The 24,817-nt window shown below is 45.1% G+C and overlaps 1 protein-coding gene across 1 annotated transcript in view; it reads left to right on the forward strand.

Annotated features, from left to right (window-relative positions):
• LOC100942829 (multidrug and toxin extrusion protein 2-like) overlaps window positions 1-24,817 on the forward strand; it is a 47,565-nt gene that overhangs the window by 7,022 nt on the left and 15,726 nt on the right. Inside the window, exons 3-12 of the mRNA XM_012805928.2 lie at window positions 1,165-1,233; window positions 2,611-2,759; window positions 3,958-4,000; window positions 4,675-4,719; window positions 5,765-5,862; window positions 9,162-9,259; window positions 10,457-10,570; window positions 11,501-11,568; window positions 21,252-21,360; window positions 22,443-22,518. Coding sequence (XP_012661382.1) covers window positions 1,165-1,233; window positions 2,611-2,759; window positions 3,958-4,000; window positions 4,675-4,719; window positions 5,765-5,862; window positions 9,162-9,259; window positions 10,457-10,570; window positions 11,501-11,568; window positions 21,252-21,360; window positions 22,443-22,518 — 869 coding nt within the window. The remainder of the gene's footprint in view (window positions 1-1,164; window positions 1,234-2,610; window positions 2,760-3,957; window positions 4,001-4,674; window positions 4,720-5,764; window positions 5,863-9,161; window positions 9,260-10,456; window positions 10,571-11,500; window positions 11,569-21,251; window positions 21,361-22,442; window positions 22,519-24,817) is intronic.

The raw sequence follows: 24,817 nt of genomic DNA on the forward strand, positions 1-24,817 counted from the left end.
ATCACAACTTAAAAAAAAAAAATCGAGACAGGATCTTGCCCTGTCCACCTGGCTGGAGAGCAGTGGTGTCAGCCTACCTCACAACAACCCCAAACTCCTGGGCTTAGGTGGTCCACCTGAGTAGCCAGAACTATAGGCGCGTGTCACCATGCTTGGCTAATGTAAAAAAAATTTTTATGTAGAGACAGCATCTCACTATGTTGCCCAGGCTAATCTTAGACTCCTGGCCTCAAGTGATCTTCTGTCTCGGCCTCCTGAAGTGCTGGGATTACAGGCATGAGCCACTGCACCCAGCACAACTTTTAAAAATAGAAATTGTAGGCTTGGAGCCCATAGCACAGTGGTTATAGCACCAGCCACATACACTGAGGGTGGCAGGTTCAAACCCGGCCTGGGCAAGCTGAACAATGACAACTGCAACAAAAATAGCCGGGCACTGAGGTGGCACCTTTAGTCCCAGCTACCTGGGTGGCTTAGGCAGGAGAATTGCTTAAGCTGAAGAGTTTGAGGTTGCTGTGACCTGTGGTGCCATGGCATTCTACCCAGGGTAACAGCTTGAGACTCTGTCTCAAAAAAAAAAAAAAAAATACAAATTGTAGGCTCGGTGCCCATATAGCTCAGTAGTTCGGTGCCGGCCACATCCACCAGGGCTAGTGGGTTTGAACCCGGCCCGAGCTTGCTAACTAACAATAACAACAACAAAGAAAGATAGCCAGGTGTTGTGGTGGGCTCTTGTAATCCCAGCTACTTGGGAGGCTGTGGCAAGAGAATCGCATAACCCCGTGAGTTAGAGGTTGCTGTGGGCTGTGACACTATAGCACTCTACCAAGGGTGACATAGTAAAACTCTGTCTCAAAAAAAAAAAAAAAGAAAGAAATTGTAACATGCTATGCTATTTAAGAAAAACTAGTTTTTAAGTTTCCCCAGTTGACACAAGTACTTTTAGTTATTTAGTTAGATGGTACAGATTTGTACCTTCTAATAAGTGAGGTTAGGTGGGGACACCCGTTGATCTGAAACGTGGAGGCTTACACAGGGATGGTTGGACTTACTCTTGAGACAAACTTGTCTCAGTTCTTTCATGTAAAGGGAGCCACCTGGCAGCAGCAGGGTTCTGCCGTCGCTCCCTAAGCTTCTGCCACACTAGCCGTGTTGTTCTTGCAGGTGGTGAATGTTACTGGGATTGCAGTTGGTACCGGCTTAGCCTCGGCTTGTGACACGCTCATGTCTCAGGTGAGGATCAACCCACCCCTGAACCTCTTTTGGCAGTTAAAGAGGCCATCTAGGGAACTGTCTGCCCTCTGGGTTTTGTTGCTGTGTCTGTGCCAAATACAGATGGTCCCCACAGAGATTTGTCGACTTGCCAAAGGTACAAAAGCAGAGTGTATTGGGTAGAAACTGTACTTCAAGGCCTCATACAGCCGTTCTGTTTTTCACTTCCAGTCTGTATTTAATAAATTACAGTGAAGTGTGCACCACTTTCTTACAAAATAGAGATTGTGTCAGTTGTAGGCTAATGCGAATGTTCTGCATGGGTTTAAGATAGGCCAAGCTAAGCTATGGTGTTTGGTAGTTTAGGTGTATTAAATGCCTTTTGACTCAGGGTTTTTCCAACTTAGAATCAGGAGGTAGTCCCAGTTGTCAATCTGGAAACATTTTTCTTTTCTAATTTCTATTTTTTTTAAGAGGTCGGGTCTCGCTATGTTGCCCAGGCTGGACTCGAGGTCCTGGGCTTATGTGATCCTCCCTCCTTAGCCTCCCAAGTAGCTGGGAGTGCTGTGTGCACTGCTGTGCACGCTGCTAATGACTGTGAATACAGCAGACTTAGCTTTCTTTACTGGTTCTGTCTTGGGGTCACATGAGATGATTTTCTTGTTTCTCCTGGCTGCTCTCACCCACGAAGTGCCCTATAGGCTAATGAGCCCTAAAGCCGTCTTCCCTTATCCACCACTCCTTCCTCCTCCTCCCTCCCCTCCCCACTTTAAGCCCAGCTTCTTGGAAGTGTTCTCTGCACTCCGGGCCTGACCCTTACTCTCGACTCAGCCCCCACGGAAGCCTTGTCCATTCCCACCCGTCCCACTGGGGCTGGTGTCTTCTGGGCCTTTCGTGGTGAAATCCTCAGGTGAGCACTTGATTGTCCCCACTTCCCAAAACACTCCCGCGGCCTCCAGCAAAGGTGGACCCTCCAGACGTGTCCTGCCTCCCTGGCTGCCCTCGTCAGTCTGCTGTGTGGGCTTCTCCCTCTGCCCCTTGGCCTTGGAGCCCCACCCATCCTGCATCACTGCATGTCTGCTCCCGTGGCTTGCGCCCTTCCCTGCCCTGTGCTGAAGACTCTTCTGAGCTTCAGTGTCTGCTGCCAGTACTCTCCATGTCAACAGTCCCAGTCCTGGGAGCAGGAGCATCCTAGGACTTGTGTCCAATGGCTGGCTGCCCTGGCTCAAAGGCTCCCCACTCAGAAGCTCCCCTCATGCCATCAGCTGTGGCGGGGGCAGCAGGTGACAGGGGGTGGACAGTGGGGGACTGGGCTGCAGGGACAGGGGATGTGGCACCCCCAGAGGGGTGCAGCACGTGGCCTGCCTGGTATGCTGCTGTTTATTCTGTTTTCTCAAGTCCTTTGGTGCCAAGAACCTAAAGCGCGTGGGAATCATACTTCAGAGAGGAATCTTGATCTTGGCACTGTGCTGCTTCCCGTGCTGGGCTATCTTCGTCAACACCGAGCGCATCCTCCTGCTCCTGAGGCAGGACCCGGAAGTCTCCAGGTCAGGTCTCCATTTTCGAATCCTGGGTTACCAGTAAGAGGCATTTGGTCATTGTACGTGGAGATTTTCAGCTGATAGATCTGGTCTGAACCCTTTCAAAAAGGAAAGCTGTGACTGGGCCCCAGAGCCTTGGGCTATGAGAGTACCAGACCAGATAGACTGGACACAGCACCAGGGAGTCCTGCACCCTTTCACGTGGTCCCTCCACTTTGGTGTCCTGCCTTCACTGTGCTCTCTGGGACATGTTCCTTAGGTTATGTGGTCCTTTCTTAGAAGATAGCCTTGCTCATTAGTGACATTGAAGGCCCTGACATTCAAAAGGTTTCTGAATTTTGCCCAATTTGTAGTTCATTTTGCTGTGTTTGTTCCACCTTTTTTTTTTTTTTTTTTTTTGAGTCGGAGCCATCCTGGCTAGAGTCTCATGGCCTCAGTTTAGCCCACAGCAACCTCAAACTCCTGGGCTCAGGCGATCCTCCTGCCTCAGCCTCTTGAGTAGCTGGGACTACAGGTGCCCGCCACAACACCTGGCTAATTTTTCTACTTTTTGTAGAGATGGAGTCTCACTTTTTTACTCAGGCAGTCGTCCCACATCAGCCTCCCAGAGTGCTGGGATTACAGGTGTAAGCCACTGCACCTGGCCTCTGGCCTACCTTTTATGCTAAGAATGAGCTAAAAAATTTAAAGTGGGCAGGTTTTCCCTCAGAAAGTAGATGTTTAGCAGGCTTAATGTCATGTTGATGTAGGTTGTAGAAAAACACTTAAAATTGTTCTTAGATCTCTCCCATATAAATTACTATTACTATTTTTTTGAGATAGAGTTTTACTTTGTCACTCTTGGTAGTGTGGTGGCATCATAGCTCACAGCAACCTCCTCAAACTTTTGGGCTTGAACAATTCTCTTGCCTCAGCCTCAGCTATTTTTAGAGATGGGGTCTCACTCTTGCTCAGGCTGGTCTTGAGCTTGAACTCCTGAGCTCAAGCAATCTACCCACTTCAGCCTCCCAGAAGCTAGGATTACAGGCCTGAGCCACCACGTCCAGCCCCATATTAAATTATTTTAATTTTAGGGTTTTTTTTAGTGCATACATAGGATTAATATTTAGTTCTAATTTTTAGAAAATACTGAGTGGGTTCAATTTGAAGACATTGTGACCAGTGTTTTAATGTTGACTGAAGACTCTTTTGTTGTTTATTTCAGGATAGCCCAAGTTTACGTGATGATTTTTATTCCTGCCCTCCCCGTAAGTCTTGCTGCTGTCCTGTGTGTTATGTGAAGCAGCTCTGAGTGTTGCACTGTTCGTGCCTCTGACCTGCCTTTTGTTTTCTTTTTGTCATAGTGCTGTTCTTGCGGGAGCCCAGCATACATTTTTGGGACTGTCGTCCCCATTTACTGATTCCCAGACACTGATGAGGGGAGGAAATGTCCCTCCTGAGGTCTGATTCTGCAGTTACCTCTGAGTGCAGAGTAGTCAGGGTGTTTCCCAGAATCATGTAGGACTGGGGGAGGTGCTGCCAGCAGGCCACCCTCAAAGCCATAGGAATGTCAAGGTCGGGGCACCTGCTCCAGCCAGTTAGAGTTGGCTGTGTTATTTCTTTAGGAAGTAAGTCTGTCATCTACTCTGGAGAGATCCACACAGCATCTTGGCATTGTTTAGTGTGGATCTGGTTCTCTGAATTTGAGGTCACACATCAAAAGACAGTATCTTATTAAAAATAAGAACTGACCTAGAATTGAAAACAATGTAACCTAAATATTGTACCCTCATATTAATTTAAATAAAGTTTAGAAAAAAACCAAACCAGAACAGAAATGAACTGTTGGAATGATATTTTTATATTAATGAGAAATAAACTGTGAGACTTATATTTTTATATTAATGAGAAATTTTATATGTTTTTCTATTTAATTGTATAGGCAGCATTCGTGTTCCAGCTGCAGACAAGATATTTACAAAGCCAGGTATAGATTCTTTTTATATTTTTACTCCATAATTAGAAACGTACATTAAATATTCTCAGGGAATGTTCTGTACAAGTAATTCGCATATTTCTTCCCCCTGCAATTCTGCCTCAGAATTCTTTGCCTGGGAGATGGGGGGCCTTAGTAGTGGATTTTGTCCTGCCCGGGAGAGATGCCTGTGCCAGTCCAGTCTGTCCTGTTCTTCTCGGTCACCCCCATTCCTCTCTGCAGCCCCCAAACCACCCCTCACCTCTTCTGGGTGTGGTGCTGCAGATAGGGCCTGGGGCCTAGCTCCCATGTGCCTGTTTTGGAGGAGGGGGCCCAGAGATACAGCAGCCAAATTTCTGGAGGTGCACAGGGCCCAGAAAGCCCTCAGGCCATCTGAGGCAAAGGGCCCCTGCTGGTGGGCAGTGGGAAGAGGCTGAATGCACCACCCGGTGTGTCCTCTGAGTCCATTCAAGGCAAGCAGCCACCTGGAAAATGAAGGCATTGTCTATTGAAACCAGAGAGGGACCCATTCTGTTTTGATAGTCTCTGTTTCAAAGCAGAGGAAGAAAAAGAAATTGACTCAGATAAATGTTCCTGAATACTGGCATGGGTGTGCAGCACAAACAAAGGAAATAATAACTGGCACCTAAAGCAAAGGGCTCACCATGTTCTGCACAAAGCGGACATTGCTGGGCGTCTTGACCATAAGGACCTGACCCGCATCGCAGCCCAGCAGAGAACCGAAGCAGCGTGGCCCGAGTTTCCCCAGGCCGTCTTTCCTTCACGCCTCCTGTTTGTCCTTCATGAAATTATTCCCTCTCTTTTTTTCTCTCTGCTGCCATCTGGAAACTATGGTCAAGCAAGTGGTTCAGAAGCGGCTGCAGCTTCGGTTGGCTTGGCGAGAAGCTGTCCCAGTGGGAGCTGCTTCACTCCTGCTGTCCCTGTCTTGTGTAACTTTGCCAGCATTTAAAATTGTCTGTTCATGACAGTGTAGCTTGACAGCCTAGCTAATTAGCTTTTGGAAATGCTAATTTTTCCTATTTTTTCGTGATTTTAGGGCATCATCATGCCTCAGGTTCTCACTGGGATTGCTGCAAACATCATCAATGTGGGCATGAATGCCCTGTTGCTGTATGCTCTGGACCTGGGAGTGGTGTAAGTCACAAACGCGGTGTTCACAGCATGCTGGGGTGTCCCAGGGGCTGGCAGGAGCCTGGAGAGAGGAGGGGACAGGGGTTTGAGGGGGCCACAGGGAGAGAGAGAGGGACGGGATCTGCAGAGAAGCACCCGACTGGAGTCAGCCTGAGAAGGGAATTGCTGTGGTCCATGAAGGCTGAAGTGGGCCACCCGGGCAAAGGCAGAGGGGGCATTTGCCTGTGGTGTTCTCCCAGGTCTGAGCTATGAGAGATTGAACTGAATTCCATCCTCATGACACCTGAGGAGACGAGGGTCCCACAGAGGAAGCTCATCTGCCTGGAGTCCCTCAGTGGGTGTCATTTGGTCCAGCCCTTGTGCAAATGTGTTTCTGAGCAAGCTTCCTCACGGGTGGCTAGGAAGTGAGCAGGTGTAGACTGAGCTCCAGAGATTTTTAGATGCTTAGGGCAATGTGTTTCCTCCTAACTGGACATCTGTTTCCTGGCTCTTGAGCACTTAAAAAACAGGGAAATATAGGGCAGTGCCTGTGGCTCAAAGGATTAGGGCACTGGACCCATATACTGGAGGTGGCGGGTTCAACCCCGGCACCGGCCAAAAACTGAAAAAAAAAAAAAGAGGAAATATATTATGAATGAAATAGAATAGAAAATACAAGATGTATTAACTATTGTGGGGGTACTTTTCATGAGGCTTTGTTTCAGGTATGTATGGGGGTATGTATGCTCCTGTTGGTAATGTAGTCCTGGGTGGTCCAGGGAAATTCATTTACTACTGTTTAAAGCTGAGGGTTGGGTCATAAGAAAACACCAATGAAAACCTACCTTACTTCTGCTAGGGAAGTGCAAGGAGGCCTTGGCTGGGGGTTGTAGGAGATGGAGCCACTTAAATCCCCGAGGGGTAGCCAGGTTCTCCTGGAAGCTGTACACGGGACGGTCCCTCAGAAGTTCCCCCAGCAGACGCACACAGGACAGTTTAGGGGTGGGAGGTAGAGAAGAAGAAAATATAGGAATTAACATGATAAAATAGAAGAAAACATAGGACAAACAAATCATAAAATGTAAGGATTAGACAGGGAAATGAAATGAAAACAGAAAAGAAAGTGGAGTTCCCGGCTCTCTCTGAGAATGAAGCATCATTTTATTCGTCACGATAAAGTGTGACCTACAGAAAATGGTCTAGGGTTATTTTCTAATAGAAAACAAATTTATCACAACTACTGAGACCGAGATCAGTATTTTGAACACAGTAGTTGTTTCATGATATCCCTTTTAACTATGTTTGAGGAGTTATTGATGGATTATTTAGGGTTGTCAGGAAAAGGAATGGTCATAAATCTTTGTAAGTCTTTTTCTTTTTCCATTGCTGAATATTTGACAAAATTCAATGTTGGTGGAAAATATCTATAATAAATAGGTTCAGTGTTTAAAATATTAAGAAGATTTTTTTTTTTTTTGAGACAGAGTCTCACTTTGTCACCCTCAGTAGAGTGCCACAGTGTCACAGCTGACAGCAACCTCCAATTCCTGGGCTTAGGAGATTCTCTTGCCTCAGCCTTCCAAGTAGCTGGGACTATAGGTGCCTGCCACAATGCCCGCCTATTTTTTGTTGCAGTATATGGGGCTGATGCCCTACCCACTGAGCCACAGGTGCCGCCCAAAATAAGAATATTATGAAGACACTTGTACTAGACTGTTTATCACAGCTCAATTTACAATCGCCAAAATGTGGAAACAGCCTGGATGCTCCTTAACCCAGGAATGGATTGGCATTCCTGGGTTAAGGAGCTGTGTTATATGTATACCATGGAATACTATTCAGCCATTTAAAAAATGGAGATTTTGCAGCATTTGTATTAATCTGGATGGAGGTGGAACATACTATTCTTAGTGAAGCGTCACAGGAATGGAGAAGCATGAATCCTGTGTATTCAACTTTGATATGAGGACAATTAATGACACGTAGGGGTGGAGGAAGGGGAGAGCAGACAGAGAGGAGGAGGGGAGTGTGGGGGAAAGGAAAAGAAAAAAAAGTAAATAGTGACTAATTCTCACGAGTTGGATTTAATTTTGACCAAAGTACATTATTCGAACAGTAATTTTTAATTCAACGTGTTAACATGTTGTTTAGGATATTTGCGCCCTCATTTATAAGTGAAATATGTTTGTAATTTCCCTTTATAATAATATATATTTTTGAATTTTAGTGTCAGGTATATCTAAATGAAGTAGAATGAATTTGAAGTATTTCTTCTTTTTTATTGTCTATAAGATTTGGCATTATCTGTTTTTTTTTTTAAATTACCTTCTATTTTTATTTATAAATATTAGTTGTCTATTTTTTGAGACTTTGGGAAAAAAACAAGAGAACAAAATAAGTATTCCCAGAAACAATTCTCCTCACTATTTAGAGGCCTTTTGGGGGGTTTGTTTCTTCTCTCTTTCTATCAAAGTTTCCATAATTCCAGTAGCTGGCATTTCAGGTGGTTTCTTTGTTTTCTTGCTAGAATTTTACCTTTTCATAATTTTAAATTCAGTTATATCTGGGATTGAGGCAGAACTTTGCTATAAATCATGAATTACATATTGTTCTTTGTGATCATCTGTAGTCAATGCTATGATGTGCTTCCCAGATTCTCACAAATCCCCCAACCCTTTAGAGACTGAAGCCCCCCTTCCCTCAGCTACTGGGACTATTGGTAGTTGGCTGCTCTCTGCTGAGTTCATCTCTGGAAACTGCCCCTGGCTAAAGAGTCATCTCATTCAAGGTTTATGTTTGTGGGGTGCAGATATCCAAAGACTGGCCATTGCCTCAATTCAGACATCTTTGAGGGGCTTTCCCAACTTCAGAGGTTCAAGGGATTAACTGAGACACATGCTGGGACTCCGACAGAGTTCAATTTCTTGCTCTGTCTGTCCTGCTTCATCCTTTCACTCTCCCTGGTCCTCATCTAGGCAGCACTGCCCAGTAAATACACTTCCTGCTTGTACATTTCTATCACAGAGTCTGCTTCCCAGGAAACCCACACTGCATTGTTACCACTGTATGCTATTTAATGTATATAATATTTTGCATGGAAAATATATTTCATTATCCTTGTGCTTGAACATAGAAATTAACTCATATAAAAAAAGATAAAAAACCTAAAAATAAAATAAAATATTAAAAGAAGACCTTCCAAGATCCACGGCTCATTTAATAGCTGTGGTTCTTACCCCAGAGCAAGAGCTTGTCAAGGGTGGCCTGTGTATTTTTCTTTGGAAGGAATAAACTCATGAGTAATGATTTCTTTTCTCCTTCAGAGGATCCGCCTGGGCCAACACCACTTCTCAGTTTCTCCTATCTGCTCTGCTGTTCGTCTACATGTGGTGGAAAAAAATGCACGTCAAGACGTGGGGAGGTTAGGAGGCATTACTTCCTTCGTTATGTGATTTGATATTCGGAAAGTTGTAATTCTGGTTCCTGGATTTCTTTTTTTCCCAAAGCAATTTTTGTTTTTATGTTTTGGGAGATCTAAAAATTATTAAAAAATGTTTAAATTACTGAAAATAGGCACGGCACCCATAGCACAGTGGTTATGGAGCCAGCCACGGGTTCGTACTCGGCCTGGACCAGCTAAACAACAGTGACAACTGCAACAAAAAAATAGCTGGGTGTTGTGGTGGGTGCCTGTGGTCCCAGCTACTCAGGAGGCTGAGGCAAGAGAATTGCTTAAGCCCGAGAGTTTGAGGTTGCTGTGAGCTATGATGCCACAGCACTCTGTACCCTGGGTAGAGAGTTGTGGCATCATAGCTCACAGCAACCTCAGACTCCTGGACTCAAGCCATCCTCCTGCCTCTGCCTCCTGAGGAGCTTGGACTATAGAGGTACCCACCACAACACCCAGCTAATTTTTATATTTTTAGTAGTGACAGGATCTCACTCTTGCTCGAACTGGTCTTGAACTCCTGTGCTCAAGCAATCACCCGTCTCAGCCTCCCACAGTACTGGGATTACAGGTGTGAGCCACTCCACATGGCCATGGCCTGTGTTTTTAGATCGTCTACATTGCCATGTACATCCATTATTTAGCTTTTAACCATCCTATGCATTTGTCAGATTCTACTTCTCATGCTTCCTAGTGAAGGTACCCTGGATTACCCTGCTTCTTTTTTATGGAGCTCTATAAACCTTTTTAAAACTGTTTTTACCCAAGAATAGAATTTTTTTGCAGTTTTTGGCCAGGGCTGGCTGGGTTTGAACCCGCCACCTCCAGCATATGGGGCCAGTGCCCTACTCCCTGGAGCCACAGGCGCTGCCCTTGACACCTTTTAAAAAACGTATTGTAGAGATTTATTATTTATTGTCTTGACTGTGTTGCCCAGGCTGGTCTTGAACACCTAGGCGCAAGCAATCCTCCCATGTCTTCCCCATCAAGTTCTGGGATTATAGGCATGAGCCACCATGCCTGGCTCTCTTTGACATGTTAATAATGTATTTTGCTGGAAAACTGAGGTTACACGTAGTCTTTGGCCATTTGGATGATGCAAATACGTGAAGTTGAATTTTGGGAGTCAGAGACTGTTGAAAACAAGTGCCTGCCTTCTCATTTTTCTAGGTTGGACTAGGGAGTGCTTCCAGGAGTGGGACTCCTTTATCCGTCTGGCTGTTCCCAGCATGTTCATGGTGTGCATTGAGTGGTGGACCTTTGAGATTGGGACCTTCCTTGCAGGTTTGTCTGCAGCAGGCGTCGCCCAGGGCCTGGCTGGTCACGGCTCCAGACCTCCCCGTTTATCAGGCTCTCTAGAGCAGCGGTCCTCAAACTTTTTAAACAGGGGGCCAGTTCACTGTCCCTCAGACCGTTGGAGGGCCGGACCATGGGCCCCAGGACGAGTCAGCTGCTAAGCAGGACAGGCATCGGCAGCAAAAACACCCAGCGGGCCAGATCATTGTCCTTGGCGGGCTGCAGTTTGAGGATGCCTGCTCTAGAGCAATGATTTTTAATCTGTGTGCTGGGGCATACTGGTATGCCTTGAAAATTTTTGAAGATAATTAATTAAGTTATCTTCAAAAGAAGAGCCCCGGAGGCCCTCAGGGCATTCTCAGAGCAGCCTGTGCCTCAGTTGACTTTACCAGGCTCCAAACCAAGTTTCTGGACTTTGTTTGCAAAGGGCCTGATTGGGCCTATTTCAGCCATGACGTGTGTTTCTTTAGGAACTAATAATCTGGTCATAGTTGTTCACCTCCACCATCCTGTTGCTATGAAGTAAGAGCAAACAGCTGAGATAGAGGAGGGGAATGAATGGCTGGGCTGGGGTGTTTGCGTCCCCTCCCACCTTGTGACCGCTGTCTCCCTGAGGAGTGGCAGCACCACCAGGAGCCTGACTGTTTTGACTTTGAACCTGACATCTGTCCCCTGGTAGAGTCAGTACTTGCAGATGGGCTTATGCTACCTCTGGGCTGCCGGAGACCTAGGTAACTCCAGGGGGAAAGATGTCTGGGGTTCTCCTGAGCGCACAGGTGGCGAATGTCCCATCAGGCTGTGCCTCTGGGGAGCATTCTTCTCTTATATTGGAATAAGTTCTAGTTTTAGGAAGAAATGGTTTGCTCTAATACACCTTTTGAAATTGAAATGTTTCCTGTGTCTGTTTGCGCATTTCAGGACTCATTGATGTGACAGAGCTGGGAACCCAGGGCATCATCTATGAGCTGGCGTCTGTGGCGTACCTGGTAAGAATATGGGGAGAGACCTGGCTGTCACTCTGCTGGGCCACTGTCACTGCATTTGCTCAGCAGATGGACCCCGGGGAAGAGGGAGGATCATAGCTTAGTGGGAGAGGGCAGATTGGGGCCCGGATGCATAAGGCTGAGTCCTGGCCATGCTGCTCCCCATCTGTGAAACACAGGCTTGTTACTTAACCTTGCCAAACTCCAGTTTCCTCATATAGAAGATGGGGTGAAAATACCCACTATCCAGGTGAAGATTGAGTGAGAACGCATTAAAAAAAAGTCCTCAGCACAATACCTGGCATGTTCATTCCACCATTGTGGAGTTGGTGCAAGGATGCAGTGGTGTGTGAGATGGGGACAGCTTCTGCTCTTTGTGACCCTGGAGGGAGACAGAGAGAAACAGAAGAGATCATACGAGATAAGTACCAGAGAAGAGCAAACAAGGATCTGGGATGGGTCAAAGCAGAGATGGATGCCTTTTAATCATTTGTTCATTTTGAAATGGGGATCTTGCTGTATTGCCCAGGCGGTCTTAACTCCTGGCCTCATGTGATCCTCCCACCTCAGCCTCCCAAGTAGCTGTGGTTATGGGTAGGAGCCACTGCGCCCTAGATAGGGCAGTCAGGACCGTCTTTCTGTGTTGCTATTTAAGCTGAGACTTGAAGGGTGAAAGGAGCTGATGGCGTAGAGCTGGGGCCAAGGCTCCACGACGGGACAGCACCTGGTGCAGCGGAGGTGAGGGGCCAGTGAGGAGGAGGAGAAGGGGAACTGGGAGGTTGGAGGCAGCTGGCAGGGCAGTGGGCTGGGAAGGGTGCAGGTACGGGTGGGAGCAGGGAGGGCGGACAGAGGCAGTGGGAATGGCCCTGGTGAGCAGTGAGGAGGCTGCTGGTGCGGGAGGAGAAAGGGAGGAAGCAGTTGCAGGTAGAGGCTGAACGGACAGCCCCGGGCGGGGTTTGGCTGTGGAATGTGAGGCAGTAAAGGGGTCCCAGAGACTCCAGATTCTGGGTGAGCCCCGTGTGGGGGTGATGCTTGTCAAGCTTTTGATGGGGATGTTCCTTTTCTTTTGTTTGTTGCTTGTTTTTCTTTATTGTTTCAGGTTAATTTGAGAATACAAAGAATTAGATTACAATGTTTGCATTTATTAGGTAAAGTTCCCCTTATAATTGTGTCCCACCCCGAAGAGGTGTGCCAGATACCCTCAGATCATGCTCTTTAAGCACCCCCATCCCCCTCCTTCCTCCCCTTTCCCTGCTCCCCACCTTGAATTGATTGAGTTTTTCCCTTATGTGAGCATCTGTTAGCTCCTCTGCGTCTTAATTTTAGTGTTAAGTACATTGGATTCTTGCTTCTCCATTCTTGGGCTTTTTTGGAAGATCACAGAGGCCATCTGAGCAGTGAAGTGATAGGCCACTTTTGGTTTCCACGTATTGATTTTAGAGATATATATATATGTATTTTTGTTGTTGTTGTTGTTGTTATTTTTATTTTCCTTAGAGATAGGTTCTACCCTCTATTGCCCAGGCTAGACTTAAACTCCTGGTCTCAAACGATCCTCCTGTCTCTGCCTCCTGAGTACCTGGAACTATAGATGCCCACTTATTTTTTTTTTGAGATAGAGTTTCACTCGGTCGCCCTGGGTAGGGTGTGGTGGCATCAGCCTACCTCACAGCAACCTCAAACTCCTAGGGTCAAGCAAGCCTGCTTCCTCAGCCTCCCTAGTATCTGGGACTACTGGCATGTGACACCGCACCTGGCGAGTTTTTCTATTTTTAGTAAAGATGAGGCTCTTGCTCTGGCTCAGGCTGGTCTTGAATTCCTGAACTCAAGCAATCCATCCACCTTGGCCTCCCAGAGTGCTAGGATTACGGGCATGAGCCTCTGCACCCAGCCCACTTTAATCTTAAAAAATGAAAAAAAGTTTTAATGAGATTGATGTGATCACCTAGAAATAAAAAGAATGAGTGCCTGGGAGCAGGCCCCACCTGTGAAGAGGCCAAGAGTAGAAGCAAACCCAGCCAGAAGAACACACCAGTGTGGAAGGAAGAAATCCAGAGAATGTGTGGAGGAGGAAGCCGGCGGGAAGGAAGGGTATTTCCGAGGGAGGGGGGCCTGGGCCCAGGGCAACAGGGAGGTGGTGTAAGATAAGGTTGGATTTAAGACCTCATGGAGTGACAGGGAGAGGGTCTCGGGTCTCGGGTCTCGGGTCTTGGGGGGCCAGAGCCCAGAGACTGACTTGCGGGGCTGCTGCAGCAAAGCTGTGCAGAGGTTCAGGGGCTGGTGGTGGGAGGTGCAACCCAGGTAGGGGGGTTCTGTTTTTGCTTCTATCTTTAAATGGTGACCCTAGAATATGCCCACAGGCTTTGATAAAAGTCACTCTCTAATAACTGTACCTCCTGTTCAGATCTCCTGGTTGCTATATGCCGTCTCAGACTTGTTGTTTACTTTGGGGTTTTTATTAAATCATAACTGTGTACATTGATGCATTTAGGGTTCAGTATACTAATTTCATATACAACGTGAAATGCTTACTTTGAACTGATTAACACATCCATCACAATTATACTCTTAATTAATTCTTAGTTTTAATCATAGTAAAATACACATAACCCAAACTTTACCACCTTAACCATCTTCCGTATACATTTAAGCAGCGTGAACTATATGTCCCTTGATGTACAGCCTGTCTCCAGAACTCCTCATCTGGAAAAACTGAAGCTTTGTCCCCATTCAACAACCCCCATCCTCTCTCCCTGGCCCTGGTGGCCAGTGCTTTCTGCTTCTAACCACAGCCTCCCTTTTGTGAGAGGCATCGAGGCAATAATTCTTCTTTATTCTCATGGAAAAACCAAGTCCTCCTTGTGGTGCATTTACAATACCAATTATAAAACATGAAGAAATGATCCACCATAAAGGAGAGTTAACAAGCAAAACTAACAGAAGTTAGAGCTTAGAATTGGAGATAATGGCATAATAGAAAGAGAATAGAAAATTGTGCTGTTTAAAATCATTTCACATAAAAGAAGGAACTGAAGCTGGGCGCAGTGGCTCACACCTGTAATCCCAGTACTTTGGGAAGGCTGGGGCAGGAGGATTAATGAGCTCAGGGATTTCAGACTGGCCGGGACAACCTAGTAAGACCCCATCTCTGGTGTGCACGTGTAGTCCTAGCTACTTGGGAGGTTTAGGTGGGAGGATCCCTTGAGCTCAGTAGTTCAAGGCTGCAGTGAGCTATGATCTCACCACTATACTCTAGCCTGGGTGACAGAGCAAAGCCATGTCTCTAGGGGGAAAAAAAAAAGTGGGATTTGGGAGATTGAAACCAAAAAGCAGTATCTGGAAAAGAACCAAGTAAAACTCTCAGAAGTTGAAAATATAGTCATTGAAACTTATAATACCTGGTAGGCTAAACTGTAGATTAATTACCACTGAAAAATCAAGTAGATATGTAGAAATTCCTAGAATAAAACAAACACATGTAGAGAGATGGACTGTATGAAAGATATAGATCATTATATATTTAGTAGGAATTCCACAGGGAGAAAATAGGAAAGGCGCAGAGATTTAGTGCTCAGAGATGTTTGACAGCAGATAACCCAAGTAAGAAATGAACCTTAATTTTTAAAAACCTCATGAGCATTGTACTGGAGATTATAGTCTGGACAAGAAAAAGAAATAATGTATACGACATGATTTTTCATATAGAAAACCCCAAGGAATACACACACACACACACACACTTAAAGCTAATAGAGTAAGTTCAGCGGAGTCAAAAAACAGGAGAGTCAGTTGTCTTTTTTTTGAGACAGAGTCTCACTTTGTCACTCTCGGTGGAGTGCTGTAGCATCCTAGTTCATAGCAACCTCAAACTCCTAGGCTTAAGTGATTCTCTTGCCTCAGCCTCCTAAGTAGCTGGGACTACAGGCGCCCACCACAACATCCAGCTATTTTTAGAGATGGGGTCTCACTCTGGCTCAGGCTGGTCTCAAACTCCTGAGCTCAAGCAGTCCACTCGCCTCCATCTCCCAGAGTGCTGGGATTACAGATGTGAGCCTCTGTGCCCAGCCTGTCCTTCACCTGTTAATCAGTTTGAGGGGTAGTCAGATACTCTTTCAATTTATATGAGCTCTTTATAACTAAAAGGTTGTTACTAGTTTTCTATCAGTTCTATCTGTGATAAATTTTTCTCACTGTTTCCTTTTACAATTGTAGGTATTCTTTAAAATGTTTTATTGTTAGAACTAATTATACTAAGCACATAACCACATAGTTCAGAAGGTAACAAAACTGAAAATAAATTTGCTTCCTCTTTTCAGTGCAGTTTCCCTCTTTTTAACCACTCCTGTCCCAGAAGTAGAGCTTTTTATATATGTATATTTCTTATCAGCCTTTACCCAGTAGCTATTCACTCCCTGCTAGAAAGATGAGGGATACAGCTCACTTGCCATAGCATCTCCTTCTGCCTTGTGTTTTTTGTTACTCTGTTAATAATTCTCTTAGGAGTCGTATTACTTCTGACTTTAAATAATAAGCATAGACCTGGTGCCGGCCCCATATACCAAGGGTGGCGGGGTCAAGCCCGGCCCTGGTCAAAACTGAAAATAAATAAAAATGGTGGTGCCTGTGGCTCAGTGAGTAGGGCACTAGCCCCATATACTGAGGGTGGAGGGTTTGAACCCAGTGCTGGCCAAACTGTAACAAAAAATAACCGGGCGATGTGGCGGACGCCTGTAGTCCCAGCTGTTCGGGAGGCTGAGGCAAGAGAATCGCCTAAGCCCAGGAGTTGGAGGTTGCTGTGAGCTGTGACGCCACTGCACTCTACTGAGGGTGACAAAGTGAGACTCTGTCTCTAAGAAAAATAGAAAAATAAGCATGGACCTCTCATTCTTGGCCCACCAACTTTATTGACCTTATAACAGCCCCTCCATTGTGTCCTTACATTTGTTTCCATCTCTCACCCCCTCCTTACGCCCCCCACCCCAGTTCTGTAAGTTATTTAGCAACCACCCATGCTGGGAACCAGACACTATTCAAGACACTGTACAAACAGTATCTCCGGAGCTCCTCATTACGACACTGCATGAGCCATTCACTTTGTTTCCCACGTCTTTAGGAAACTGGAGGCTGTAGAATATCATTTGTCCAAGTTCAAGGAAGTAATTGGGTAATTGGCTAGGATTTGAGTTTGGGGGTCTGCCCAGAGGTCATGGTCTCACAATGTTACGCTGCTTCTCAGCTGTGCCACTGTTTTTATTTTGTGAAGGTTGTGACGTGAATTGTGCTTTATAATGACAATTATGTCTTTCATGTTTTAGGGGCTGTCTGAAAAACCAACATTTATAATATCACGATGATCTTTGTAAATATGATTGTTTACAGATCCAAGTGATGGTCTTGCATCCAATGAGAAGGAAATGCAATCTCAAGGGTCACCCAAGACTGCCACTTCAAAGAGACTTTTTCAGCTAAAAGATGAAATGGATTGTTTTTTTCTTGCTCTCTTCAGTTGGTCAAAATCGCATCATAGTTTAGTTTGCTTCATATTTAGACTATACCTTTTCTTGCATAACTCTTACTTTTCTGGAATTTCTGGTGGCCTTCATTTCCTGTTGATAGAACAGCACGTGCCGTCATCCTGTTACTGGGACCTTCCATCATGTACCGTTCAGTATGAGTCCATTTTTTGTGCACATACCTCAGGGCTTTTTGATTCCTTGTTTGTGTTGGAATCCATTGCTTTCTGGACTAGCATGTCCACAGTGCCATGCTAGAGTTTCTTTTATTGTCCTTCTGAATCAAGTCTATGGTTTCTTCATTGCATTTCTTCCTCTTTTTTAGATTCCTTTAAAAAAAAATTTTTTTTTTTGGCTGGGGCTGGGTTTGAACCCACCACCTCCAGCATATGGGGCTGGTGCCCTACTCCTTTGAGCCACAAGCACCACCCTCCTTTAAAAATTTTTTTTTGAGTATTTAGTCAAATAACTTGTTCCTGAGATTATATGGAAGGTAAATCATGAGCCAAGTGAAAGAGTGTTAATGTTTCCCTTAAATTATAATAAGGAAAAATAATCCATTTAATAATTTGGCCGAGGACAGAATTCTAGGTTCAAAATAATTTCCCTTAGAATTCCGAAGGCCTTGCCCTATGCTCGTGTGGCACTCAGAGTTCCTAACCTGAAGTCTAATCAGAATCTTTGTAGGCAGCATTGTTTTTCTTTTTGAAAGTATTAATATTTATTCTTTATCTAGTTCTAAAATCTCACAAACAATGTCTTTCTCTGAAGCTACTTTCTTCTGCTTAGCACATGGTGTATCAGTCTGAAGACTTCAACTCTGGGAAATTTTAAAAATATTCTTTCTTTTCTACAAATTTTTTCTATTCTGTTTTTTTAAATTTCATACTAGATGGAGGTTGCCTTTTGGATTAATCTTCTTACTTTTGATGGATTTTACATTTTAAAAAAATCTATTTGTCTTTTTACTTATATTCCTGTTGTTAAGTTTTTTTTAGGTTCATTTTTAATTTCCAAGAAGTCTTTCTTTTTCTCTTATAATCCCTTCTTCATAAGAACCTGTTTTTATGCTGAATTATCTTTTTTATATCTTAGAGGATATTCAATTGAACCTTTTCCTTTTCTTTTCTTTAAACATTGAACCTTTTCCAGGAGTGTCCAACCTGTGGTTTGTTTGAGGACTGTTTTGTTTATCTGTGGTGTTGATACCATGTATCTTTGGACTATCAGCTTTTGTTAGTGTTTTGTGTACTTAATATGTGGCCCAAGACAATTCTTCTTCCAATGTGTGGCAGAAAACTAAAAAGGTTGGGCACCCCGATCCTTTGTGTTCTTTCTTTCTTTTTTTTTTTGAGACAGAGTCTCAAGCAGTCACCCTCTGTAGAGTACTGTAGTGTCACAGCTCACAGCCACCTCCAACTCTTGGGCTTAAGTGGTTCTCTTGCTCTCAGCCTCCCAAGTAGCTGGGACTACAGGTGCCTGCCACAACACCTGGCTATTTTGTTGTTGTTGTTGTAGTTGTCATTATTGTTTTTAGCTAGCCAAGGCTGGGTTTGAACCCTCCAGCCTTGGTGTATGTCGCTGGTGCCGTAATCACTGAGCTATGGGCATTGCTATCCTTTGTGTTCTTTTTTTATTTTTGAGACAGTCTCACTATGTTACCCTCTGTATAGTGCTGTGGCATCACAGCTCATAGCAACCTCAAACTCTTGGGCTCAAGTGATCCTCTTGCCTCAGCTTCCCAAGTAGCGGGGGCTACGGGCACCCACCACAACACCCAGCTATTTTTTGGTTGCAGTTGTTTACCTGACCTGGGCCGGGTTCGAACCTGCCACCCTCAGTGTATGTGGCTGGCGCTGTAACCACTGTGCTACGGGCACTGAGCCTCCCTTGTGTTCTTGAGTTGTCTGTTCTGTTTCCTCTGAGATTGATTGGCCATCTGTGTGTCTTTTTTTTTTTTTTGAGACAGAGCCTCAAGCTGTCACCCTGGGTAGAGTGCTGTGGCATCACAGCTCACAGCAACCTCCAACTCCTGGGCTCAAGTGAGTCTCTTGCCTCCATCTCCCAAGTAGCTGGGACTACAGGCGCCCACCACAATGCCCAGCTATTTTTTAGTTGTAGGTGTCATTGTTGTTTGGCAGGCCCAGGCTGAATTCAAACCCGCCAGCTGAGGTGTATGTGGCTGGCGCCTTAGCCGTTTGAGCCACAGGTGCCGAGCCTGTATGTCTTGATCTTTTGGGAATGTGTGCTTCAGTTTGCCTTGAACCCCTGGTGATCTTATTAGTCTGTTTATACTTATGAGTCAGTATGTTGATTTATAAAATAAATGGCCACTATGGCTTTCCTATTCTGTTATTTGGAGACTAATCTCCCACAGACCTGTCCCCTGAATGGGAAGGACCCACAGGGACTCAGCGCAATGGTGGTATGCTTCTCTCCAGTGACATCTTCATTGTAAGGTTTACAGGGGAGGAGCAGGCAGCCTGACCTCCTCAACCTTGTCCTGCCCTAACCCCCACGTCCCATGTGTCTCCTAAGTTCCATTTGTCTCTTAAGACGAACACAGAGTGTTTGGCTCACACATACGGCTTTTCTGTGTGCGGTGAGTCTGAGGGAGGCCTGGTGGTGGTGGGTCTGGCTGTCCTGTCTGTGCCTCGGGTGCATCTCCCTGGCTGCCGCTCCTCACTGTGTACACTGTGGCCCTGGGTCTCAAGGCTCCCTGGGTGCCCCTGGGAAGAGGGGGTGTGATCTGCCTCCTGTGTGTTCTGGGCACAGGCGTCCTGTGCTCTCCCGAGGACCACAGTGACACTGCCTGTTCTTCCTCTTCCAGAAGCTGAGCTGCTCTCTCATTCCCAGTGTTGTTGAGAGTTTATTTCCCGTTAAGGGTGTTTGGGAAGGAAGCAAATTAATCATGGGGGCCAGTCATTTATCTTGAACTGGAAGCCAGTTATGTACACTGGGGGCACACAAGTCTTAGAAAGTTTTATATAGTCAAGTCTATTGTGTTTTAAGTTTTTTGTTTTTTTTTTTTGTTTTTTTTTTGAGACAGAACCTCAAGCTATCGCCCTGGGTAGAGTTCCATGGGGGTCACAGCTCACAGCAACTGCTAACTCCTGGGCTTAAGCGATTCTCTTGCCTCAGCCTCCCGAGTAGCTGGGACTATAGGCCGCCGCCAAAACACCCAGCTATGTTTTTGTTTTAGTTGTTGTCATTTGGCAGGCCCAGGCCAGATTTGAACCCACCAGCTCTGGTGTATGTGGCTGGCGCCTTAGTCTCTTGAGCTACAGGTGCAGAGCCATGTTTTAAGTTCTTAATCTTAACAATTTAATATATATTTTTATTAAGTCAATTTAGGTTAGTTTTGAAAACAGTGATCAATTCAAAGGCTGTTGGGAGGATGCTGCTGCTTGTAGGAATGCAAAGTTAAACTGACGTATAGTTGAAGAGCAGACAGGAAAACCCAAACCAAAGTTGTCTGAGGGCAGCACGGCTTTATACAATAGGGGTCAAAGGATGTCCCTGAAAGGTGAAAGACGGCCTGTTTAAGAAGCACAGAAGCTTCATTATCAGAGATTAAAATAAAGCTTTGGCGTTTGCAGGGCCATCGTTCAGTTTCCCGGATAATCAGATGGATGGAGTGTTTCATCTGCCCCACTGTCAATGAGACGTTTGGAGTCAGATTTCATCATTTACAGAGTTCTTACTCTGCCCCAGGCCTTATTCTAAGTGCCATTTTCACTGGGTTCATTTAATTTTTACAAATTATATATTTATATGTTAAATCTTGTTTTCTAGAATGTAGTGAGAGTAAATTAAGTCTTGATAGTGTGTGTACAGACAGTAAAGGCGGCGTTTTGCCCTCACATCCAGGTTCATTATGAGGCCTGCTGGGGTGTATCTGACACAGGGAGTAGTCAGGGCAGCGGTGATCTTTCTTTACTGGAAGAAATCCGGTGTCAGGCAGCTGAGCAGTTTGCAATCACACAGTGAGGGTGTCCTATAGCCAGTTCTAAAACTCACATCCCTGAGTCCGCCGCAAGTTTCCATGTGCCTGGACTCCAGTGTCCTAAGCTCCGATTTTCATTAATGGTCCGATTTTCACTTAGCTCTAATTTTCACTAAAGCTCCGATTTTCATGATTTGTGACCGTGACTTATGCTTGTTAATTCTCAGGTGCCCCTTGGCTTTGGGGTTGCGGCCAGCGTCCGAGTGGGCAATGCTCTGGGGGCAGGGGACGTCGAGCAGGCTCGGTGCTCCTGCACCACTGTCATCCTGTGTGCTGGTGAGTGTGGCAGCTCTGCTCCCCTGTCGCAGTTTCTCTGAGAATGCAGTCACATATGTGCACTCCACTGAAACCTCTGTTCTTTATGCTCTTTCTCATTTACTAAGTTAATTAAGCTTAGTCATGATTCTCTCTTATTATACACATACCAACTAAATAATATTACACTTGGTACTATTGAAATAATTTTTTTTTTTTTGAGATAGAGTCTCACTATCTTGCCCTTGGTAGAGTGCTGGGGCATCACAGCTCACAGCAACCTCAAATTCTTGTGCTCAAGCGATTCTCTTGCCTCAGCCTCCCAAGTAGCTGGGACTACAGTTGCCCACCACAATGCCCGGCTATTTTTTGGTTGCAGCTGTCATCACTCTTTAGCAGGTCAGGGCCGGGCTCAAACCCACCAGCCTTGGTGTATGTGGTGGTGCCCTATTCACTGAGCTATGGGCGCTGAGCCACTACTGGAATAATTTTAAAGGCAATTGTTGTCATCCACAGTCTTATTTTATGACCACAGTCTCAGTGACCTGTACTCTATGCTCCTGGACTTCTGCTACCTCTGGCAGTTCTAGTGTTCTACAATCTGATCAGTTAGAAAAGATCCTGATTGTACTGATACCATATCAACCATCTTTTCTGTAAGTCTCCCTTGAAAAAGAAGTCAGAATCAGCTGACCTTTATCAATCTCAACATAGACAATAAGAAGAAACACCGTTCGCAGGCTGGGCACAGTGGTTCACGTCTGTAGTCCCCGCTTACTTGGGAGACTGAGACAAGAGTTCGAAACTACAGTGACTTTTGATGATACTGCTGCACTCTAGCCTGGGCAACAGAGCAAGACCCTGTCTCTTAAAAATTAAAAAAAGCTGTTTTTGAGCATATATAGTCCTACCAATAAAGGTTTGCACACACAAACGCTTTCTAAAAAAATAATAAATTTATTCACATACTTATAATTAAGCAAGAAATACTATTTACCTTACTACATTTCTCCAATCATTGAGACGAGTATCTCACAAGAAGTCAGCCCTAGGCTTTCCTCTGGAGAACCGTCATTTCCCATCACGTCTTCTGTGTTTCCCAGGAGTCTGTGCACTTGTGCTGGGATTGCTACTCGCAGCTTTGAAGGATGTGGTCGCCTACGTCTTCACCAGTGACAAGTATGTATTCATCTGGGAAAATGCCTTTACTTTTGTACGTGCTTCATCATATTTTTGTGATCTTGAGAGGCAAGTAGCGTTTTACTTCCCAGCAAGACCTGTCGTGCAGCCAGAGTTGAGAAGCACAACACTGAATTTGAATGAATTTTTTCTTTTTTGCAACAGAGTCTCACTATGTTGCCCTTGGTAGAATGCTCTGGTGTCACAGCTCACAGCAACCTCCGACTCTTAGGCTGAAGTGATCCTCTTACCTCAGCCTCCCAAGTAGCTGAGACTATAGGTGCCTGCCACAACACCCAGCTATTTTTGGAGATGGGGTCTCACTCTTGCTCAGGCTGGTCTTGAACTCACGAGCGCAAGATACCCACCCACCTTGGCCTCCCAAGGTGCTGGGATTACAGGCCTAAGCTATACTGCCCAGCCTTATTTTCTTATTTTTTTACCCATCTTTTCATTTTTGGTGCCTAGTTCTTTCAATGACAGCTTTTCCCTCTCCCCTGCAGCTTCTGGCATCTGTACATGTAATGGATACTTTTATATCTCCATTTCCTTCTCTTCTGTCTAAAACTCTGGCACCTTCATCCGTCTTCCCTTCTCACTCCACATCCTCCCAGCATCCTTGGTGAACTCAGTCCAGTCCTCCACTGCCCCAGCCCTTCACTCCAGCCTCCTAGTCCCCACCCGGGTGGTGGTCTTCATCTGACCTCAGGTACAACATACTCCAGGGGAATGCTTTGGGCTTTTTCATCTCCCGCACAACTCTTCCCCCTCCCATCCTTCCAGCTTTTGCAGCTATGTCTGTTTAAGAGTGTTCTTCCGTCAGTTCACAGCCCTGGTCCTGTTCTCTTCCTCACTCCATCCCCACATCCCTGGCTTTACTTCCTTACATAGTTTAGGCCCATCATTTTAGTAACTCTCTGAGCAGTAACGTGAATTCCTTGGACCCTCATAAATATTAAAGCTCCACTCTGGAGGAACCCAGCTGCACATTGTGTGTGCCAATAGCTAATCATTTTTGGAAAAGTCACACAACAGGGAAGGCATGTTGGTTCCACTGGAAACTTACAACCACCAACCACAACTGGACTCTCAGCACTGCTGATGCTGCCTTTCTGGTCATCTCACCATCCATCTCTGCAATCCTAGTAAACCTGCTCTGCCCTTTTCAAGCCACTACACCTTCCCAGCAAATGACCTTGCCTCCTCCGTGAGTTTATTATCTTGCTTGGTGTTTGTTGGGTTTTTTGGATATATAGATTCATGTCTGTCATCAATTTTGGGAAGTTTTCAGCTATTCTTGCTTCAGATATTTTTATAATTTCTAACTCTGCATTGATAGCATCTAGTTGATGAGACTTTATTCTCATACTTTAGTTCTTAAGATAAAGTTTTCTTTAACTCTTTGAACATATTTAAAATAGCCAAATTAAAGTCTTTTTTTGGTAAATCCAATGTCTGGGCTTTCTCAGAGACTATTTTTATTGATTGCTTTTTCCCTTCCTATGTATGAGTTATACCTTCTTTCTTTGCATGATTCATAATTTTTTGCTGAAAACTGGACATTTTGAATACTGTAATGTATGTGCCAGTTCTGGAAATTAGATTCTCCTCCTTTTTCCTGGTTTTTTTTTTTTTTTTTTTTTTTTTTTGCTGTTGCTGCTTATTTGCTTAGTGACTTTTATTGTTTATTAGAGACTAATTCTGCAAAGTTTGTCTTCTTTGTCAAGTGTGGCACTAAGGTCTCTGTTTCATTAGTTTAGTGGTCATAGAGATTTCCTCAAATGCATTGATCTCAGACACCCCCCATTCTTTGCTGAGGGACTCTGCATGTTAGGGAACGTGTCCAACACTCAGTGAGGCAGTTTACAGCTTGCTTTTAACTTTTTGTTTTTGCAGAGCCTTAGGTTCAGCCAGAGGTGAGTGCTGAAGGCCTTCCCGGGTCTTTCTGGAGCATGTCACAGTCCTGTGCATGCATATAGCTTTCTGCATGCTTGGGAATATATCAGAGTTTTTTAAAGCCTCTACAGACATGTCATTCCCCAGGCCTTCCTACTAAGCTTTTTGGTCAGTGTGTTGTTTGCCTCCACTGTTATCTCTTGCAGAAGTTAAAACTTTAGTCTCGCCAGGCTCATCGATATAACCCTAGCACCCTGGGAAGCTGAGGTAGAGGGATTGCTTGAAGTCAGGAGTTCAAGACCAAGAGTCAGGAGTGAGACCCCTTGACCTCATTTCTACTAAAAATAGAAAAATTAGCCAGGGGCTAGGTACAGTGACTCATGGTGTAATCCCAGAACTCTAG

The sequence above is a fragment of the Otolemur garnettii genome, unplaced genomic scaffold (assembly GCF_000181295.1).
Source record: "Otolemur garnettii isolate 467f Iridium unplaced genomic scaffold, OtoGar3 scaffold00046, whole genome shotgun sequence".
Classification (NCBI taxonomy): Eukaryota; Metazoa; Chordata; class Mammalia; order Primates; family Galagidae; genus Otolemur; species Otolemur garnettii.